Raw genomic sequence first — 22,521 nt, 5'->3', positions numbered from 1 at the left:
ATGTCCAGGTATTTCCTGCCTTTTTATGACACTCTGGGTTTATTGTTTTACCTTGCTTTAATATATTTTTGCCTAGCTACTACCCATAAATTTTTATTTCTTATTTATTTGAATTCATCTTCAACCTTGAAACCTTTATATTACCTTGAATTTTTTATGGATTAAAGTTAAAGAAATTTGCCAATATTTTTGTTATTTGAAGATGATTTTATTTCAAATTAAGACAAAAATTAAACTAGCTTTTAACCATAATGCTGATCAACTCAAGTTTGAAATTGTACCCCTAAAATGAACTTGAAATATTAATCAAATTTTGATTACTATTAGATGCATTGTTTTTTGGCATAAGAATTTTTTCAAAAGTTAAAGTTTTTAATTTGTTTCTAATATGTGGGGTTTCCCACTTAAACTATGGACAGACCAACACTTAAACTGCAAATAGCATTTTCAGGTTTGGCCATGACCTTATGAAAAACGTGATGATTAAGGGCAAAATTCAAAATCATTGAATTGTGCTAAACAATTGCCATAATTTTGTTAAAATAAATGGACATATTTGAAAAATTGGAATATTCCACCATCTAGATGAAAAGCAAGCAACTCAAGCATGTCCCTGACCTTAAATTGCCTTGATCTGTAAAGTCAGATGTGGTCCCTGTTTTGTAGTTGCCCTTGTTTTAGGTCACTTTTGGTTTTTTGAATTAAAGCTATTTGCCTGGGGTATTGATCATTATGTAGTGCTAATTTTTGTTACTTTAGTTACGGCAAGGTTTTTTTTCGAAGGTAATACAAGATAGATATTTTAAGGATATTTCAGTACATGTTTTGGGTCGACGAAATACCGGCAAATTTGAAGGTTTAGAAGGATTATCCATTGTAGGGTTTAAACTGATTTTTTTTTCTATTGATAAAGGAATTAAATTGTTTTATCGGGGGTATTGACGGGGTAATATTTATGCTCGAAGTTCGATTATCCATTGAAGGATAAGCTCAGTATTCTTGTCTATTTTTAGGGGTTTAGGCATTTAATATAATGTGTTTTTGATAGGGAAACTTTAATCAGTGGACGGCAAACTGGATAAAAATTATAATTTGGATTATATAATTCCGGATACAAAAACTGTGAAATTATATTTGATGATAATATTAAAATATAATGTCACTGTCCACTTATAAACGTTTCAATAAAACATAGACGTTATTTGAATTTGGTTGTTTATAATTGGAGATGTTTAAAACAGTTTTCAGACCCAGTTTTACTATAAGGTAAAAAGGAAACATTAAATATTAAATTTAAAAATATAACACATGTTTGAGAAAATGAGAAACGAAAAAAGCAACAATAAATTATTGTGAGCATAAAGTTAAATTTTTTCCCTGATCTACAACAAAAAAAACTTTCTAGGACATGCCGGCGGCAAGCGACAGACGGGATAGGATTCGGATCACGTCCGGAGCGTCTCGCGTTTAAATAGTTGCCAGAATCGAGTATAGATTTATTTATTTTCGTGTGTAAATATACCTCTCGTGAAAGTTGATTTATTAGATTCCGAGTCGTCCGTCGATGAATACGCAAAACGCGGTGTAAATAATCCAGTTTAAGGTTAGACCATAATTTCAATAGGTGCTTTGTTCCTCTATCTGGAAGCATGCAACATTGAAATTGCAAGTTAACTTAAAATGTTTGTGTTACCAAATTGCACACGTATATTTTGATGATTTGGATTGTGTTTCCGTCACAAATTTGTAGTTTAAAAGATAATGTTAAAGACAATAGCTCAGACTTGACGAAAAAATTAATGCTTAAAATTCAGCAAACTGGTCAGAAATGGAGTAATTGGACATGCAGAGTTGAAGAAAGATGGATCATGCAACAAAACACGGTCCTCGAAAATGCTCGACTGGTTCTGATCGCTCAGTTGGCGGATTCAGACACTTTTTCAGCGGTGAACCATGTTGAATGATGTCACGTGCCGCCGGTAAGGTAATATAACCTTTAAAATATATAGGCTAGCTAAATATATTGAAGAAATTTATGTTTCAACCCCTTGATATTTGATGTCGATTTAGTGTTTTGAAATATTACTCCTTGTCCAATACTCTTGCAGTATATCATTAAGGTTTATTTTAAATACATCAGCTAAATTTAATCGATCTAAGTAAATTGACAGTGAAATGCTAGATCCAAAATTGATAAGTGATTTTTTAGTAGGCAATTACTACTGTAACATTAAATTGGAATCAAACGATTTATTTGTAAGTAAATGCTTACTAAAAACACAAATCGATAAGAAATCCTGTTTCTTAGGACCCTTTCTGAAGCGCAAAAACAGAGTTACTTTCCTTTTGCTGTGAAATAAATCGGCAAGTTTCCTGTTTCTCTGAAATAATTCCGTTTTTGTTAGTTTTGCTAAATATGGCGCAAGTGGTCTTCTTTAAAATTTATTGTTTTTTGGTTTTCAACTAATGGCAATTCAGACCATGTCCACAGCTTTAGATGGTTCAAATTGATATCCAGCCTGAACCTATTTTTTTGTACCTAGTGACCTTCTTTACTTTCTTTGTTTTCCTAACGTACACATATTACATTTTGACATTTTTTTAACATTTGACATGTTAAATTATAGAATTGAAATATTATATAAGATATTCCTAAATATTAACCTTGTGACCTACTTACTTAGATTTTGATGCGCAAGTGTTGAACCCAAGGACCAATGTAAAAAAAGTAACCATTAACATAATAATATTTTGCTTGAAAGTATGGTCCAGTTTCAAATTTCTGTAATAAAACAAGCTTTCACTGCCCTTTACACAAATCAAAGCCTGTCCTCAAAGGTGAGCGCTTTGAGACCCCCCCCCCACACAACACCACATATACCTTGGGTTACACTTTTCGGTATTATCTTTTAATTATCGTTTTTTTTTTCTTATTTTAACTGTGAGGGTTTTGTGTCTAAAATCTGTTATTTTCCTTTATGAAAATGTTTGGGAATTTTCAATTTTTTTTCCATGATTTAATTTTGCAATAATATCAATCTTATCTAGTTTTTTATTTGATTTCTTACCTTTGCAGAGCTTGAATGAAACTTGGACGGCTTGGTTTATTGTAAGGATGTCGGTAAGAATTTAAACAACATTTCGTTATGGAAATAAGTATTTGGTAGCTTTAAATTTTATTCATTATGATAAAAAAAAAATAACACAGTGTTCATAAGAGTGAAATGTGTTTGGAGTTTTACATATTAAATTAACTGATTAAATCTGGTAATTTACATTTTTCTGATTTTAAAATAAAAATGTGTGAAAATAAAATATAGAGAATTTAATTCGTTACAAAAAAAGCCTACTGAAAGGAATTCGTAAAAAAGATTGTGCTTCGTGAACATAAACATCATCAATGCTTTGAATTAATATAAGTGTCATTTAAGCCATGGCCCTAGATGCATATATATATTTTTCCATGCACATTATATTTTTATTAAATGTAAACAAGACGTTTAACATGTCTAAATATGCAGATGAGTTTCAAGTTAAAGTAATTGCCAATGATATCGATAGAAAGTGAAGATATACCCTGCTTTGTTTAAATTATTTATAGAATGTTAGTAAATATAAAAGTTTTACATTAAATTATTATTATTTTCCATCTTGGGTAATTGACAGGTGACAAATTTACTTTTCCTTTCGAAGTTTAGTTTATAAATTTATTTTAGCATTAAGCGTACTGGACACTAAAATGGATTTTTTCACAAATTTTATAAATATATGTTATCAGCCATTGACAATGTTCATAAGTTCCCGATTTTGACATTATGTACTTCCCCTGCCAAAAAGGATATTCTACCTAATCTAAATAAAGCAATATGAACAGCTGATTTAGGTGCATCGTTAAATTCTTCCACATGTATAAAGATATATAATGTTATAGCAGAGTGTTATACGTTTACATGAAGGTGATAGAGTGTTATACGTTTACATGAAGGTGATAGAATTGTGACAGATTTTTTATCTTAAAGCAATTGATATAATGGAAATAATCATTAACATGGCCGTCAGGGGAGGTAATACATGCTTTGTTAAAGTCATATACAATGCTGTTCACTATTCCAGATTCTTCTAGTTGTCTTGACGCCGATACGTGCAAAATCTCAAGCATCACTCGCTTACTCGCTGATTTAACCCAGCAGATGCCGCATGTAGGCCAGTAAGATGTCTCGGAAAATTCATGTTGTGTTGTTCATGTGTAGGGTTTGTTACACAACTTTGTTGTATTAAACGTTAAATTAATCATAAGCGCTGTTTGCATTTAAAATTAATACAACCTTATCAAAATTGATGAACCATAATGTATGGTTATTGTTAGTTTACATGTTACACGTATTTTATACATATAGTTCTGTACACTTGGCGACCAATTCACAGATTGCGTGTAATTATAAATATTTTTGTTAAGAGTGCACTGTCCTTTTTAAAATGCAACTTGGCTAATCATCCAAGTAATGCCTTACATTAGTGTAATAGTCTAAAGTACTTAGTGGAACGATTATGTCTCCGAACTACCACTCACTTTTGTTTATTACTGACACTATATATATAAGGGGAGGAGGTTCAAACACCGAATACAAGAACAGGTGTTTGAGTCCATAAGATATCTTTGGATTTGAAACTTCATGAACAATATGGAAGGCATAATGGCCAAGAGTAGAGACCTAAGTTGGCTTTTTTTAAAAATGTTTCGCGTAAGGAATGTAAACGTGCAAAATGTCCCTCGTTTTAATAGTGTTACAATAAACTCTCAAAGAACAAAAATGGAGTGAAGTAAGAACTGTGATATCTATGAACTATGTAAACCATTTTACACTAAAACAATGGCTAGATAACAGTTATTATAGCCAGTGCCTTTCTTCTTATAAATTCGCGATCATATTAGTTGATCTGAATGGAATCAAGTTGAGTGACTGGCGTGTGTGAGAACAAAGAATCGATGGTGTAGAATGAAACAGATAGAAAATGTCTACTCTGGAAATACTACAGATTGGTGAGGCATTTCGAGTAGGAGAGGCTGTGTGTTGAATGAAGTCTTTGTCCAGGTTTGATGTACGTTTTTTTAAACTTACTGTCACCAATATGGTAGACATCTCTTATTGGTTTTCGAGAATTAAAGAGACTGATGTTCGTACATTAATTTTTATTGATTTATAAATCACTTATTAAAACACTTATTTAAACGAAAAGAACATTAATATATAGGCCTCCTCACACATAACTGGCCGGCCAGTTAGCCCACACATAACAAATTGCATACAGAATGGTGCCTATACATCGTGATATTGTATCATAGTTCGGAGACTGTTGAAAATGTGTCAGAGTTAAATTGTTACATATACATGTACATGCACAGTGCGTTAACTGGAGTGCGGGTACCGGTATTAGTTACCTGCACTCATTGATTGGCTCATTTTTTCTGGGGTTTACTTATAATGACGACAGAGAAAGGGAAGTGATAAAAATATCATATTCAGATGCTCGTTCATTGGTTACTGATTTTAGTGGTTTCATATTGTGACAACAGGGAATGCGTTTTTATGTTTGACTATGATATAAAAGAGAAAGAACATAAAACAGCCGTACAAATCAGATAGCCTTGTGTTTCGATGCTCTTACTATTACTTGTATGATATGTGTTGGGGAAAAAAATAACTCAATACAATATATGCCAAGATGTAATTTTTTCAGAAGTACTAAATACATGCATCCCAATTATATTCATAATTTTAATCGGAAATGTTTCGGACTGACAAAAAATGATATAATGGCGTGTTTGAACAATCAGATGTTTACGCGATTTTGATTTTTAAAACAAAAACGAATTATTTTTCGCAGGAAACATTTTCTGTATTGGTTTTGCACTAGAATGAACGGGCGCTTCATTTTATTCCATATGAATGTAATGAAATATTTAAAAAAATAATGACGATATAACCTGTTGTGTTTTGTTTTGTTTTTTTGCCCACAAAAACACAAAAAGGCAGGTGGTTAAGACCTAGCGTAAACATCAGCACCTTTTCCGAAATCGATGAAATCGATTATCCGAAATATTGAAACCGTTAATCATGTATCCATATAGGATGAACATAAATTATATGTCTTAATGACATAATCGTCAATCACTTGTATATAACGAATAAACGTTGTGTGTCAAAAATTCTAAAATCGTTTTTTTTTTATGTATTCATATAGGATAAAAACTAATCATGTGTCAAAATTCTGTAATCGTTTATCTTGTAGCCATGTAGGATTAACGTAAATAATGTGTCATAATTCTGTAATCTTAAATCATGTTTCCATTCAAAAATGAACGTAAATCATGTTTCATATTTACATAGTTGTCAATCACGTTTTAATAAAGAATAACCGAAAAGTGTGTTTTAAAATTCTGTAATCGTTAATCATGTTTTAAATTAAATATAGTTTAAACGTAAATCATATGTCCTCGTACGATAAACACCTATTCATGTGTCATAAAATTATCTGATAGGATAAGCGTTAATCATGTGTCATTATTCTTTTATCGTTAATCATATGTCAATATACGATAAACGTTAAGCATGTGTATAAATCTGTACTTTCGTTAACTATGTATCAGTATATGATAAACATAAAAATTGTAACATAATTATGTAATCTTGATCATGTGGCCATGTACGATTAACGTTAATCATTTATCATAATTCTTTTATCGGAGATTATGTGTCCATAAACTATAAACGAAATCATGTGTCATAATATTGTTATCGATTGATATGATTTTTAAGAACAATTTACATAAATAATGTGTCATTATTCTGTAATCGTTAATCATGAATCAATATAGGATAAACGTAAAGCCTATGCCATAGCAATTTAATTGTTTATCATATGTCATTATGATATAACCTTTAATCATGTGCCATTGATCATGTGTAATTATAGTGAAATGAATCATCATCCATGCATAACAAATTAATCATGTTTTTTTATTTATACAATACAGAACAAACGTGGGACTCCTGGAGTGACTGGAAGTGTCAGTTAAGACCAAATAATACATGCATAATGAGTCGTAGTAGAACATGCTCTGATGGAGACTTTTGTATTGGAGAGTCTCATGAAGACGATGTATGCTCAAGCGAAATGTGTCCAGGTAATTTACAAATTAAAGAATCAAAGCACTTATTCTGTTAAATTCCAAGCTTGCTGTCTTTAAGTGAATTATTGTCACTTACCACCGAGGCAATAAATCATCCAGGACATGAGAAAAAATTGAAAAGCCAGCTTAATGAAGGTCAATATTGTTGCGCTTTTGCCTTAAAACAAACCAGTATGTCTGGAAGGAGGGAGCGGGAGGACTTGAGTAGGATAAAGCTTTACAGTTGCTATATATGTGACGTGGAAAAATGTAAACAACACGAATCATCCCAACTTTTTTGTTGTCTGAGTTATAGTTTTTTTTTATTTCATTGTATGTGTGTCAGTTTCGTTCAAAATTGATCTTCTATGGATATTAGTGTTATATATACTTTTCCAACATATTACTTTTTTTATCAATAAAATATTATGAGCGTGTGGAAAAAGAGTAACGTTTTCTAATTTACAGTAAACTACTTTTTTAATCTGATTTTTAAGATTTTACTTATCGTTAAATTTCTAATATGTTGCGTTAATACGTCACGCATGAAAATGTTAACCTTTTTTCTTTCCTTTTTTTACAGATTTCGTGGGTTATAAACTTGACTGTAGTCTGCATAGTAAGTAAGAGAGTTTCGAAGCTAATATATACGCAATACGAGTTTTTACCATATGCGATTGTGTGATTTCATGTCATGTCAAATCATGTTACGTCATGTGTGACACATCACATTTTGTCATGAAATGTGTGATACATCACGCCATGTGCAACATTTCGTGCCATTCGGTGTTCCGTTATTGCGTATTTATAAGTCATGTGTCGCCACATTTGCTCATGCGATAAAGTGTCATGTTATTTCATGCAATGTCATGTGATGTCATATGTGATTCCGAGTCATGCAATATAATGCCATCTGATTCCAAGTCTTGTCATTTAACCACGTATTATACAAATTGTATATACGTGTAACTACATTTCACTTCTCTGTACTACGTAAGAGAATGTTCAGTTCGGCCCTTACTATATTTTTAAAATTTATAAAAGTAGCACACCTCCAGATTTCTTGGTAATGTTGATGAACATTTAAAAATGCATTTAAGAGTAAAATATTCAGTCAGCAAAGGAAGTTATTTACACACTGCAAACGGCATTTAATATTCAAGTAAATTACAAATAATGAGTCAAAAATATGCAAAAAAATAGCCGTAAACTGCGTTGGTCACGCAGTACAGATATAGCGATAAATTCTCTAAAATCGGTCAGTTATCGTTGCATATAACTTTTAAGTTATTGCTTAAATCTTGAATATTTTTTTTACCTTTCTTAACATTAGAGTACATTTTTCCCAAGTTTGATTTTATTGAAGTATTTTTGCTCAGCTGGATCATAAAAAATATCATATTATTAGTCATGTTTGAATTAATTGTTTAATATTTTTAAATTGCGAAATACTCATAGATTATAATGTAAACCAATCTGCATAATAAATTGTCTAAATATGTTAAACAGTTTATTTAAGACGGTCTGGCGATGAGAGCCGTTTACATAAAAAGCAAAAATCGTCTATTTTTTGTATTTTTGTACAGTTTTAAAACTGCATGCCTCCGTATGAGCCAAAAATGTTTTAAAAAAATCAAACTTGAGACCAAAAAAAAAAGAGTTTTTAAGAAAACAAATCGAGTTTGCAGTATTTTGTACCTTAATTTTACTGAGAAACTAACGCACCTCTTTTTGGTAGTTTACGTGGATTGTTATTGTCGTTTGTTCAGTGAAAAATATTTTCTTTGATCACTTCTCATCATTCAACTTTAGATATATTTCCGAAATCTTGCTTAAAATAAACGTGATGTGGAGGAGTGCTGCTTCAATTTTTAGGAATCTTGTAAACATGAATGTTTTTCTTATTTTGAAAGTGATAATGATTGGTATAAAAGTCAAAGTTTCTTTTTATAATGTATCATCTTTCTAGCAAAGTACCTTTGTAGTAGTTAATGATATAGAATAGATTAGATATTTGTCTTATAGTCCTTATCACTCTGGCGCTTTTCTTTTTGAAATAAATGTGACTACGAATATGAAAATGAATGAAAAGGTGCAGAAATACACATGCATATGATTGATGATAAAATATCATATTCAAAATACAATATATGTTTATAGATTTATTGCATTTAGATACTAAATCTGACGCATGCGTAGATGGAGCAGGTTGTCACTACTTTAAAAACTCCCCGAAATCATTATGTGTTGATAATGCAGCGGCATGTCCTGTAACTTGTGGATGTTGTAGTAAGTTATGATGTTTCCATCGTTTACGTTATAAATTCGCATTTTATGAAGGTTGTCTAAATGATGGGTAATGACTGCAATTCTATAAAAATTAATTTTGACAACTTATATTCTATAAGACGATCATATCTCACAGTTTGAAACGAAACAGATTTTCAAATATTTATAAATGCATCAAAACAAATAAAAAAGAACCTCAGGTGCCAGCTCGGAAGAGCACCTGAGGTAATTCTTCGCACTGAAGCTGAAAAGTCGCCATCTGACCAAAATAGTCTTTAGTGTTACTAAAATCATAAGACAAAAATTATTGAAACAATTCGTTACAAGTAAGATACACAGTACGTCTGGTAAAAGCATACACGAGGATGTTGGCAGTCAATTTAATTGTGTCTACTCTATAGAGTAGTGACGACATAACGGAATCACTTCTCCGTCGTCTGTCTGACTGTCAGTCTCTCTGTCTGTTCGTCCGTCCGTCACAAAACCTGTCCGGACTACTCCTCAAAACCGTATGGTACTGTACAGGAATGATAAGACCCTAGTCGTGTTATGCATATCGTCAGCATACTCCGATACAATTATTTTTTCTATGATTAGATCCTTTAATGATTTTAATTTTTTAAAAGCTTGTCCGGAATACTCCATTATACTGCTAGTGAAATTTTACAGGATTCATCTGCGGTTCATGAGACTTTACAGGATATATCTGAAGCTGAAGTAAAGAGTTACAGCTCTTTAATGAATTTTTAAAATTTATCCTGACTCCTATTTAACTTCTTAAGTATTTTTTATTAAACTTGACAGGATTGATCGGTAAATCAAGTTCTAACACATCTACACGTGTTATCTAGTTGACTTATGTTTGTCAGAGTTATGACCCTTGACAAAAAGGTGATAATACAGATTGTCCGGACTACTTCTCATAACACTAATGCAATTTCATTGAAACTTTACAGGATTGGTTGGAAGCTCAAATACTTACATATAAATGTATTACGCAGGCTTTCTGCTTTAATAAATTTTGGCCGAGCTTGGTCCTTGAATAAGAAAGGTGTTTTTTATGTGTAACCATCTGTACAGAAGCTTGTCCGGACTACTCAGCAACTACTGGTGCAATTTCATCAAAACTTTACAGGAATGATCAATATCTAGTCAAGTTGTGCATAACATCAGCATGTTTGTTTCAATGATTTTTGTTAGAATAGTGGCCCTTAAAGATCCTGTAACTAATTTTTTATGGTTTTTAATCATAGATAAAATGCTCAAATGGAAATTTATCAGTATTGAAAGTTCCAAAAAACATCATTTGTAAAGATATTAACGAATATACATTTCATGTTTATAAAGGGAGGTAATTTAGTATGTCACGACCATGTTTCTTCATATGACACCAGTACTGGTTGAACCCAGGAAGCGGACTCGAAAGTGATAAATTTAAGTTGCAAGAACATGTTTTGCAACCGAGCTTAAATAAATATGTTTGAACCAACCAAAGCATATATTTTAATGATTACATATAATGTATATTAATATTTGCAATACATATTTTACATATTCTTAGATGTTTGAAAGTTTAGAAGCATAATTATCTACATATATAAAATTTCATTTAAGTGTGGTAACAACCTTAATTACAACATACAGGATCTTTAAATAATTTGTATTTAAACAAATAATCCAAAATACTCCTCTTATTGTACTAATGCAATTTCAATGAAACTTAACATGAGTAGCTCAAGTAGTTGCGCACATTACTATGGTTTTCCATTTGAATTTGATTTTAAGCTGAGTAATGCCTTTGTGGATGTTAATCGCGTTTTGCACTGTTAATGGTGTTTTCGTCTCCTGCTACACAGTAGCTGCTACATGTAATTTTCTCTATCATTAGGCTCTATTATCTATTATCAGTGATCACTGATCGCTCTTGTTTGTGTGTTGCAAGCTACACAGAAGCTTGTCCGAACTACTTCTCACAAACTACTGGTGCGTTTTCATCCAAACTTTACAGGAATTATCAGAACTATGTGTTGTTGTGCATATCATTGATTTTTTATGTTCGAATGATATTTTACGGAGTAATGGTCCTTTCAATATTTTCATCTTTAAAATTTGTCTGGACAACTCTTTTTTTACCATCAATGCATTTTTAATGAAACTCTACAGGATTAGTTGGTAGTTCATATATTTGCGCTTACCACACGGGATTTTCGGTTAAATGAATTTTGACCGAATTATGGTCCTTAAAAGGGTGTTTACAAAGTTTGTGCGGACTACCCCTCTTATACCACCTAGCAGTTTCAATCAAACTTAACAGGATTGATTGGTAGGTCAAGAAGTTGTGCATGATTCACAGGTATTTCGTTTGAATCATTTTTGACCGATTTATGGACTTTGAATAAAAATAATGCTTTTTTGTGTTGCCAGCTACACAGAATCTTGCCTGGACATCTCCGTGGTTGCAATTTCATCAAAACTTTACAGGATGACAATAAGATGTTTAGTTGTGCATCTGATTGTTATTTTTTGGTTCATTGATTTGTGTCTGGGTAATGGCTTTTTCCTAATTATATTATTTAAAATTTGTCCCGACTACTCCTTTTAAACCCTTCAGCAATTTAAGATTGATCCGTAGCTCGTGTTTTTGTACGTATTGCATATGTTTTTAGGTTAAATGATTTGCTGCCGAGTTATTGCTATAATGAGGCAACATATGTGATCGCTCTTGTTTATAATTTTAGTACCTTATATTTTACTTGGTGGGACAACAACCCTAAATCCATCCGGATCCAGTGGTTATGGTTCAAATGGAACCGGCTCCGGAGTAACAACGAATAACGCAATTAGTGTAACTATACAAAATTCAACCGTGGTAACAACAAATAACCCAATAGGTGTTACTCCACAAAATCCATCTGGATCCGGCGGAAACGGTTCGTATGGAACTGGCTCAAGAGTAACAAACAACCCGATTGGTGTTACTACGCAGACTTCATCTGGATCCGGCGAAAATGGTTCAAATGTAACAGGCTCCGGTGTTACAACATATAAGCCAATCGGTATTACTACACATAATCCATCTGGATCCGGTGGAAATGGTTGGAATGGAACCGGCTCCGGCGTAACAACAAATAACCCAATTGGCGTAACTACACAGAATCCATCTGTATCTGGTGTAAATGGTTCAAATGGAACCGGCTCCAGCGTTGCAACAAATATCACAATCATTATTTCTACACAGAATCCATCTGGATCCAGTAGAAATGGTTCGAATGGAACAGGATCTGGAGTAACAACAAACAAACCAATTGGCGTGACTACACATAATCCATCTGGATCCGGTGGAAATGGTTCGAATGGAACAGGCTCCGGCGTTACAACAAATGACCCAATTGGCGTAACTACACAAAATACATCTGGATCCGGTAGAAACGGTTCAAATGGAACCGGCTCTGGCATTCCAACAAATTATCAAATCGGTAATACTACACGGAATCCATCTGGATCCGGAGGAAATGGTTCGAATGGAACAGGCTCTGGATTTACAACAAACAACCCAATTGGGGTATTTACACACAATCCATCTGGATCCGGTGGAAATGGTTCGAATGGAACAGGCTCTGGATTAACAACAAATAACCCAATCGGTATTACAACACAGAACCCATCTGGATCCGGCGGATATGGTTGGAATGGAACAGGCTTTGGATTAACAACAAATAACCCAGTCGGTATTACAACACAGAACCCATCTGGATCCGGCGGAAATGGTTGGAATGGAACAGGCTCTGGATTAGCAACAAACAACCCAACTAGCGTATTTACACACAATCAATCTGGATCCGGTGGAAATGGTTCGAATGGAACAGGCTCTGGATTTACAACAAACAACCCAGTTGGGGTATTTACACACAAAACATCTGGATCCGGTGGAAATGGATCGAATGGAACCGGCTCCGGCGTTACAACAAATATCCGAATTGGTGTTACTACACAAAATCCATCTGGATCCGGTGGATATGGTTCGAATGGAACAGGCTCCGGAGTAACAACAAATGACCCAATTGGCCTAACTACACAAAATCCATCTGGATACGGTGGAAATGGTTCGAATGGAACAGGCTCTGGATTAACAACAAATAACCCAATCGGTATTACAACACAGAACCCATCTGGATCCGGCGGATATGGTTGGAATGGAACTGGCTCTGGATTAACAACAAATAACCCAATCGGTATTACAACACAGAACCCATCTGGATCCGGCGGAAATGGTTGGAATGGAACAGGCTCTGGATTAACAACAAATAACCCAGTCGGTATTACAACACAGAACCCATCTGGATCCGGCGGAAATAGTTGGAATGGAACAGGCTCTGGATTAACAACAAATAACCCAGTCGGTAGTACAACACAAAACCCATCTGGATCCGGCGGAAATGGTTGGAATGGAACAGGCTCTGGATTAACAACAAACAACCCAACTGGCGTATTTACACACAATCCATCTGCATCCGGTGGAAATGGTTCGAATGGAAACGGCTCCGGAGTTACAACAAACAACCCAATTACCGTAACTACATATAATCCATCTGGATCCGGTGGATATGGTTCGAACGGAACCGGCTCCGGCGTTACAACAAATATCCCAATTGGTGTAACTACACAAAATACATCTGGATCCGGTGGAAATGGTTCGAATGGAACAGGGTCCGAAGAAACTACAAACAACCAAATTGGGGTAACAACACAGAGAACGTCTGGATCCTGGGCCTTTGGTTCTTATGGAACAGACTCCGGCGTAACAACAAATAACTTAATCGGCGTTACTTCACAAAATCCCGCTGGACTCGTTGGAAATGGTTCTACTGGAGTTACAACAAACAACCCAATAGATAGTTCTACACAAAATCCATCTGGATCTGGTGGTAACAGTAACGGAAATAGCTCCGCAGTAATAACAACGAATCCAGCGGTCGGTTTTTCACAAAGTCAATCTGTATCTGGCGTAACCGGTACAGAAGGTACAGGCTCTGGAGTAACATCAAATAAACCTTTGGATGTTTCTACACAAAATCCACCTGGAGCCGGTGGAAATGTTACAAGTGGAACAGGCTCCTTTGTAACTACAAATCACCAATTGGGCGTTTCTACACAAAGTCCACCTGTATCCTATGGAAACGGTACTATTGGAACAGGGTCCGTTCTTGTAACAAACAGCACTTCGCATACAGTAGCGTCAACGCCGGCACCAATCATTACTTTTCCATCAACGATCAAATCAACAACAACTACACAAAAACAGCCTAAAACAGTCACACCCACAACAGGTCAGTAAAAATTCGTTTTAAAGGTGCTTTAGCCATCAAAGGAATAACTTAAAAATGTATTTTTTTTACAGTTAAGGTTTTGGAAAAAGGGAGATTATTCATCTGGGAAAATATTTATTAATTACCGGCTATATTGTTTTTTTGTGGGTTTTTTTCATAAAATAATTGTATCGTAGCAATGAGAAGCAATCGTACAAAAAATCAGTTATTACTGTAAACTTTGAATATGTGGTTTCTAACGTAGAACAGAAATACACAACAACGCTATTCACATAGGGCAGTTCTTGTTCGCGAGAAAGTATCAAATGAAATCAAGTATCTTGATGTAGCTAGCAAGATACCTTCTTCTATTATTTTTTCGAATTGATCCGGGTCACATAAAGGGAAAGCAATTATTAATGACTAGATTTTATAATCAAACAAAAAGGCGAAATCATATGACTGAAATAATTGATATATGTCGCGTCATTATGTCGAAGCATAATAGCCGAAGGGATCCGATTGAATGAGAAATTAATTTTTACTTAAAATGCATGTAAATGTACAAAGAGCTTAAAAAGAGCAAATGGAATAAAAATTACTGTGGTTTAGAATCGAATAAACACGAGTTTATGATCATCAATCTTTCGCTTGTGAGTTATCTCTTTTGATCAGATTTTATATTTTTAAAACTGTTACAGCAGACAGCAAATCTACAATGGTAACTCAGTACTTCATCTTATTCTTTATAAGTTCAAATTCTTTAAGTGTTGATGAAATCCCTTGCATATTTCTTTCTGTATTTTAACTTTTATACTAAGAAAGGTTTGACAAGTAAATTATTAAATGGTGAGGTGGTCTTAATACAAAATATTGTGGCTAACGGATCAGTTGCTTTTGCTAATTATGTAATAGTTGATACTTACTGGCTTGAATGGACAGGATGGGCGTGCAAACATTTCAGCGTCTGATTGATGTCTCGCACTGTGAGGAGAACACATTCACGTGAAACCTTTCAGTGCAAAAATATGTCTAGGAATTGAGTTTTATATGGAACATTACAGAAATGTATAAAACATTTCTCGAATTTTTATCGGCCGACATCCCTCAATAAATTACGTACACATAACTGTCAGTATTTCTCGATTTTTTTTGATTTTTTTTTATATTTTTTTGCTGATTCCTTTGACATAAAAAATGAAATTGCGATAAAATAGATTTAATTTATGAAATTTGTAAGTTATATCAACTCTAGGTCTAAGGGCCTATCTATTGTTTTAGCAGAAATATCCCTCGATGTCGCCCCAGACGGTGATATATTCGCGTAACTGACTCGTTTTATATACAATTACTATTACATTATACATTTAGTATTAAACAAAAAACAGATATAATTTAATTTACCTAATTACCTTCAAATATAAGATACATTAATGGGTATTAAAGTGACTCTTTGCTTTGCTCCTTTATGCATGGGTAGCTTAAAAAAGAATTTATAGAGTCATGTGATACTAGTATGTTTACGTAAATGTTTGCGTTTAGATGCTCCGAAAGTTTTGTTGATTCTTCTTTCAATTTGATGCCATGATTTTTCGGTAGATTGTCACCATATATCTTCTGTAGGACAATTTAAAACATTTGAAAATGACATCATGTCCATCTAAAGGTATTTAGTGAGTGGACATGTGAAAGTGAAAATAGATTTTCATTTTTGCCATCATTCTTTTTGATTTAATAATTTACTTCGAGTAAACAAAAAATAACCCCCGGATCCAAACGAAATTTCTGTAAATATAATTTAAAATTTACCTGTAACTTTTAATTTATAACAGAGTGGGACAGTTTTTTATATACATGTACATTTTAGGTAGATTATAAATTTTATCTTAAACATTTTCCAATATAAACTATTGTCAAACACCATTAAAACAGTCAATCTTTTGAAATATAAAGCCAATTCAACTTGACTTTGAAAATATGAGCATAATGTCACTTTAACTACTTTTGTGTGCAAAATTATGAACTTAAAGGCACGTTTTCTGATAGGGGCGTGTCGGGGGTATTCGGCACCTGTGGCAAGCTCTAGTTTCATATCGAATCATTTTGAACAGAATTTTTTACAATTTATGGAATTTTACACAATTTCATTAAAAATGTCCTCTTTTTTCTAAAGAAACAATTTCTTTTAAGATTTAAACATTGTAAAATGTGAATATGATACCCTGCATACTAGTGTTGTTCATGAAGGAAATACTAACAGTTATTAGCATAGAAAATTTCATCCGTACAACTTATTTGTTGCAAAAAGGGCAGGAGATGAACGGGTAAATATGACCAAATCTTGTAAATTGTTTGTCGCCGTCCAGGTTCGATTGCAATTACTTTAATTCTTGCCGGATAATGGTAAACTAATGACAATTTACATAGAAAACATAATTTATTATTAAAATTTTAACGTGTTATAAGAATAATGGCGTCGCGGCCGAATAGTTAACACTTCAGACTAGTTTTCTAAGGGATGTTGGTCTTGTGGGTTTAAACTCCGTCAGAGGCAAGTCCTTGTTTCCTTATGCAAGAAGCTGAACATATATTATTACTCGTACTTGTCAGTTTCAGAAACGGATTCGAGCTGTTAACTTCCTTTCCACTTGAACAAAGAGATATTCTGTATCAACTAATTGTATGAATTTCTCAAGACTTTGAAAGTGTTACCGGAAGATCCTTTTTTTACAAATTATTCCGTTTATTTACACAATTGTGTTGTTTTTGTTGTATTATACTACCGTCAAAATCTTCTGAAGTTGGCACACGATGGAAGACGTAAATGGCTCAACAAAAAGTGCGAATACGAGTTGTGGCGTGGCTGAGAAGAAAACGCGTCGGACTAGTAATGAACACCGTCATGTGGCGAGCCGTTGTTTCCTTAAGCAAGAATTTTTACACTCACTGCTTAGAACTGTTAATTGCATGAACGGATCTGAGGGTGTTTCAATAAGTCTTTAACACAATGGAACTAAAATAAATTCGTATAAACTAAAATAAAATATAGTTCCAGTTTAAATTGCACAAAGACACTATTCCGCGTTTCTACACAAAATCAAAATCAAATTGAGCTCTGTTATAAGAGTTCAAATAGAAAAAGCACAATGATTGCACCAAATAACCCAATAGGCTTTTCTTGACACATTTTTTCTATTCTATTGGATTTTGTTGAACAGTTTGATTTACAACTGTAGGTACAAGTATAACAACCCACGCAGCCTCAGCAGCAACAACTGCACCCACAACAGCAACAACACAAGCAGTAACCACCGCATCCACAGAAGCAACAACAGCAATGGCAACAACACAAAATTTGCCACAAACGTCCCCGCCAGTACCTGGTCTGTATTTTTTAAAATAACTTTATGTATCCGTTACATAATTACAATTTGGTGTAAATGTGTATAAAGCTGCTATATATATTTGTCGTCTGTTGAATAATAGATTTTTTGTTAAATTTGTGATAAAAAGGAATCACGAATACCTAGATTGAACGAAATTTGTCAGTATATATTCCTTAAAGCGGAAGACATAAGTAAATTCTTCGCAAAACCAACTCAAATAATAGCTGAATATTTTGTTCCGGAACATTTTATTCTGTTTAATACAATATACATGTACAATAAATAAAGTCAACATTCTATGAGGAAACCAGGTTGATAAAAACTATAATTCATCTGTTTTTATATTTTAATGAAAATATTTTATCATATATAGCTTTATACACTGTAACATGGAGTAAAAAATAAACTACTTCTGAATCAATTATTAACATGATGGTCTTTGTCACAACAAAAGTCTTGTAGCCTAGAAACACTTTATCAGGTATCTGTATCATTTCTTAAAAAATGGATTGCATTTTCTGAAAAAGAATAATACTAAGCAGACGATTTGTTTAGCAATACAATTCTCCCCCACCATTTACGGAACGTATAAATGATCCGATTTTTTTGTTTTGGTTTACTTTTACCTGGCACCATTCGAACACGAACGTTTTTAACTCAGAAAACATTTTGCTTTTTTATTTTATATTAAAAGAATGTATAATAAATGTTGTTTTCTTATTTTTTTTTTTTTTGGGGGGGGTTTTTTTTTTTTTGGGGGGGGGGGGGTACGGTTTTTTAACCAGGGGGAAGTCCTAATTATGCTTTATTTTTCATTTTATATGTTATGTTATATTTTTTAGTTACTTGTAATGTTTGCTCTGGTCCCGAGTTCCTGTGTGAAAAATTGTTTGCACCACAAACGTGTAGCCCTCCTAACAATTACTGCATTAACAAACTTTCTAACCATAGAGATGGAACACGGTTGGTAACTAGAAGGTAAGTATTATGAACAATGAAATTTTACTTCAAAACTTATACCATGTTATCCAATATCCATAAGTGCTGGATTCAATCTTCGTCTTCAATTCCCAATACCAAAAGGTCCGTACCGAATCCTAATATTACTCGATTTAGCTTCGTTTTATCAAATAAATCAATACCAAATCAACTCTGTACTTTGCCCAGCCATTCGTTTTCATTTTCCGAGTCCAAAAAGAATACAATTCAATATTTATTATACTCGAATTTACAAAGGTCTGTTGAAATGTTAAAAAATCTTGAAACTTAGGATCTCTCGGAATTATTTATCACAACAAAATTACATGAGAATTGCAGACTCGGCTTGACTGAGTCTGTATACGATGTGATGTGTAGTGATGTAAATAAGTCATTATGCGTTGTGAAATAAAATACTGATTCACTCGTGCACAGCTGAAAAACCAAAATTAAACTCAGCTACAACCTCGTCGAATATAGGTTTGAAAGCTATGTTTTAGTCCAGAAGAATAAAGTTCTCAATATTTTATCAACATTTGTTTTCGAGTAATATTTGATCAAAATGTCCATATGATATATTTCTTTGGTTTTCATCAATATTTGAAATGATTATCAAAAATGAGTCCACTGCTGACCTTATCCACTTTTAATGCACATTCTGTCTCATATTTTTACTTCTTTAGAAAGAACCATCATGGGTTTAAAACGTTGAAATTATGGTTTTAGATTGTGTCAGATGTTTGTTACCTGGGGAAAGAACCACTTAATGTAAAAATAAAATGAGCAAACTGTAAACAATTTGATTTCCATACAAAATACAAAATCAGTATAACTGCCACTCAGGAAAAGAAGAAAAATGTTGTTTTTGGTAACTGGCCAATCAGTAATAATTTTGAGTCACTATAAACTTTGATTTTAGTTCTCTCTATTTTATCGCCACATCATCGTTGTTTTTGCTATGTGAAGACTGTAAAATTTTACCCCGTACCTACAATAAGAGATGTTATATTTCCGATCCTTAAAGATCGTTCAGAACGACAATATTGTTTCGTTTGTGGTATTTTAGTTCATTCTATTTGGCTTTTTCTACTTGGGTGATTACAGTATTCCTTTCTTGAATAATGTAAAATTACCTTTAGGATATGTGGTCTGCTTTTGAAATTCGTCTTTAGACAGGACAGCTTATCTGTGATATGAAGGCTTCATAACCACTGACCACCTTTTTCAAAATTCATTTTGCTTAGTTCCGCCCATTGTTTCCTCGTTTAGGGCACAGGTATTGTTTAACTTGGGGACCGTACGCCGCTTTCAATGGAATGGCACTAAGTTCATAAGTTATGTTTTTTAAAGGAAAGCCACACAAAAACACTTAAGTCCGTATACGACTTTTAACATGCAAATGAAGACTGTAATTAGCTCGTGTATGCGCTACGTCATGGTGGTAAAATCAATTGTTACCATGTTGAACACAACAATTATATGATATTCTTGTGCAAACAAACTTTTAACGTTTTAGTTTCATTGTCAATCACAAAAAAGGAATCATCTCATAAAAATTCGAATTGGTATGAAAACATCTGTAATATAATACGGAAATATAACGTTAAATTCGGACTGCTAATTAAAAATATGTGTTGATTTTCTATTGATGTACGGATGACCCTAAGGCGGAGTTTCCCATGCAAAATGAAATTGTACTTCCGATTTAGCCGCAATAGGGTATCAAATATTTAGGCTTATTCAACTCATTTTGATTGTCTGAACATTAAAATAAGAACAAAAGTCGAAAACAGAAATGTTTTTTATGAAATCTTAACATAGCTTTAAATTGTTGTGGAAATTTTGCACCATGCCAAGACCATATAAAAAGCCAATAATAATAAGAAATATCATTTTTCATTGAATATCAATGTATTACTCTGAATGTTAGACTCAGCAACGAATATTACTTGATAACAATGTGTTTTAATATGCATTTCAGCTGCGGCAACTTTGACACCTGCTATCGGGATTGGTTCATAGCAAGCTCTGACAGCGATAGATGCCGTATATTTGACGAAAACAGCGTGATTACCTTAGAATTTGATTGTACATATTGCTGTACATCAGACAACTGCAATAAACCGATTAAACCCTTGGCAAAAGACCTATACAAGAACATAGAATAAATATGCAAAGATGTATCGATGATTACTTGTTGTTGTTATATATCTAACGAACGCAATGCATTCTTACTGTTAATTTTTTGTTGTTGTTTTTTTTTTTTGTTTTTTTTTTTGGGGGGGGTTACGTCACATCGACACAGTGTAGGTCATACTTTGAAATGTAAAGTAGATTCAATTTGAAAGAGATACTTACAGTCTATACAGGTGTTAAATAGATAATTGTACAAGAAGACCACTTTGTATGACTGTTAAAAGTCAGATATCTTACCGATCATATTTCATCGAGACCCCATGCTCAAAATCATGGCTCCCCTAATTAAAAATGTCTGCAAGATGAAAGCTGAATCTTATTTCATATTCACATGCTCGTATATCCGAAGTGAAATGAACAAAATTATTTGTATAAATATTGTAAGTGAACTGTTTTCTTAAATAAATTGATTTGTTGATGAAAAGAAGAATAACATACCACATTTTGTAATTGAAAATGGATAAAACAATCGATTTTATTACCAAAAAACAAAGATTCTGTTTTACTTGTGCTTCAAATGAGCCTTCAAGTATATCAAACAAATGTAAGTAACAAGTTGATGGTATATTTTGCCATTTTATAAACGTTTGCTACACTATGGCTTTCTTTGTCTCCTTGGCGTGAAAAGTAGGTTGGGTAAAGAGACCCTATTGCATGTAATTGTAATGACGCACTGCCTCAGTGGAAATACATTATTTGAAATATTGCTGATGTTTGGAGAAATTGCAGATATATAATAGAATTAGATATAAATATGTTATACAATTTTTCATTTTTATTTGGACCGTAGGAATACATTTTGAACCTGCTATGATAACAATATTATTCTTTCAGCTTCTCTACAACATAAAATGTAGATTATCTTGGGTTTTCCAACTTCCTACTTTGGTTTTGAAGTTTAAGTATATTAGGTATATTAGAACAGCTTAATGATAATTAGTGTTGTAGTTTATCATAACACAATATGGACTTAAAATTTATTTAATACGATGATATATTTATTTCTTTCTCTGAAAGAAATATATATCAATAATAAGCTTGGTTTAAAATGAACATTCACTTTTCCCGTTTCGTACCTCTTTCGGTTTAAAATAAAGGTACTTCACTCTTGTCTGATAATATCAAAACAGTGAAAAAGGTTACTGCCCGATTCAAATGTGGTATTTAACATTAAAAGAAATTATAACTCATAGTT

The 22,521-nt window shown here is 33.1% G+C and overlaps 1 protein-coding gene across 1 annotated transcript; it reads left to right on the top strand.

The window, feature by feature from the left end:
- The first annotated feature begins 4,048 nt into the window (after nt 1–4,048).
- LOC132743581 (putative per-hexamer repeat protein 5) lies at nt 4,049–21,318 on the top strand. Its single transcript, XM_060732116.1, has 7 exons — nt 4,049–4,064; nt 7,037–7,186; nt 9,332–9,460; nt 12,199–14,787; nt 18,003–18,149; nt 18,995–19,130; nt 21,112–21,318. Exons 1-7 carry the CDS (start codon nt 4,049–4,051, stop codon nt 21,296–21,298), a joined length of 3,354 nt encoding a protein of 1,117 aa, XP_060588099.1. The 3' UTR covers nt 21,299–21,318.
- The last annotated feature ends 1,203 nt before the right edge of the window (nt 21,319–22,521 follow it).

This window comes from Ruditapes philippinarum, unplaced genomic scaffold (genome assembly GCF_026571515.1).
Source record: "Ruditapes philippinarum isolate M1 unplaced genomic scaffold, ASM2657151v2 ctg3926_1_1_1_1, whole genome shotgun sequence".
NCBI lineage: Eukaryota > Metazoa > Mollusca > Bivalvia > Venerida > Veneridae > Ruditapes > Ruditapes philippinarum.
The sequence above is the reverse complement of the archived record's forward strand: the minus strand, read 5'-3'. Positions and strand labels throughout refer to the sequence as shown.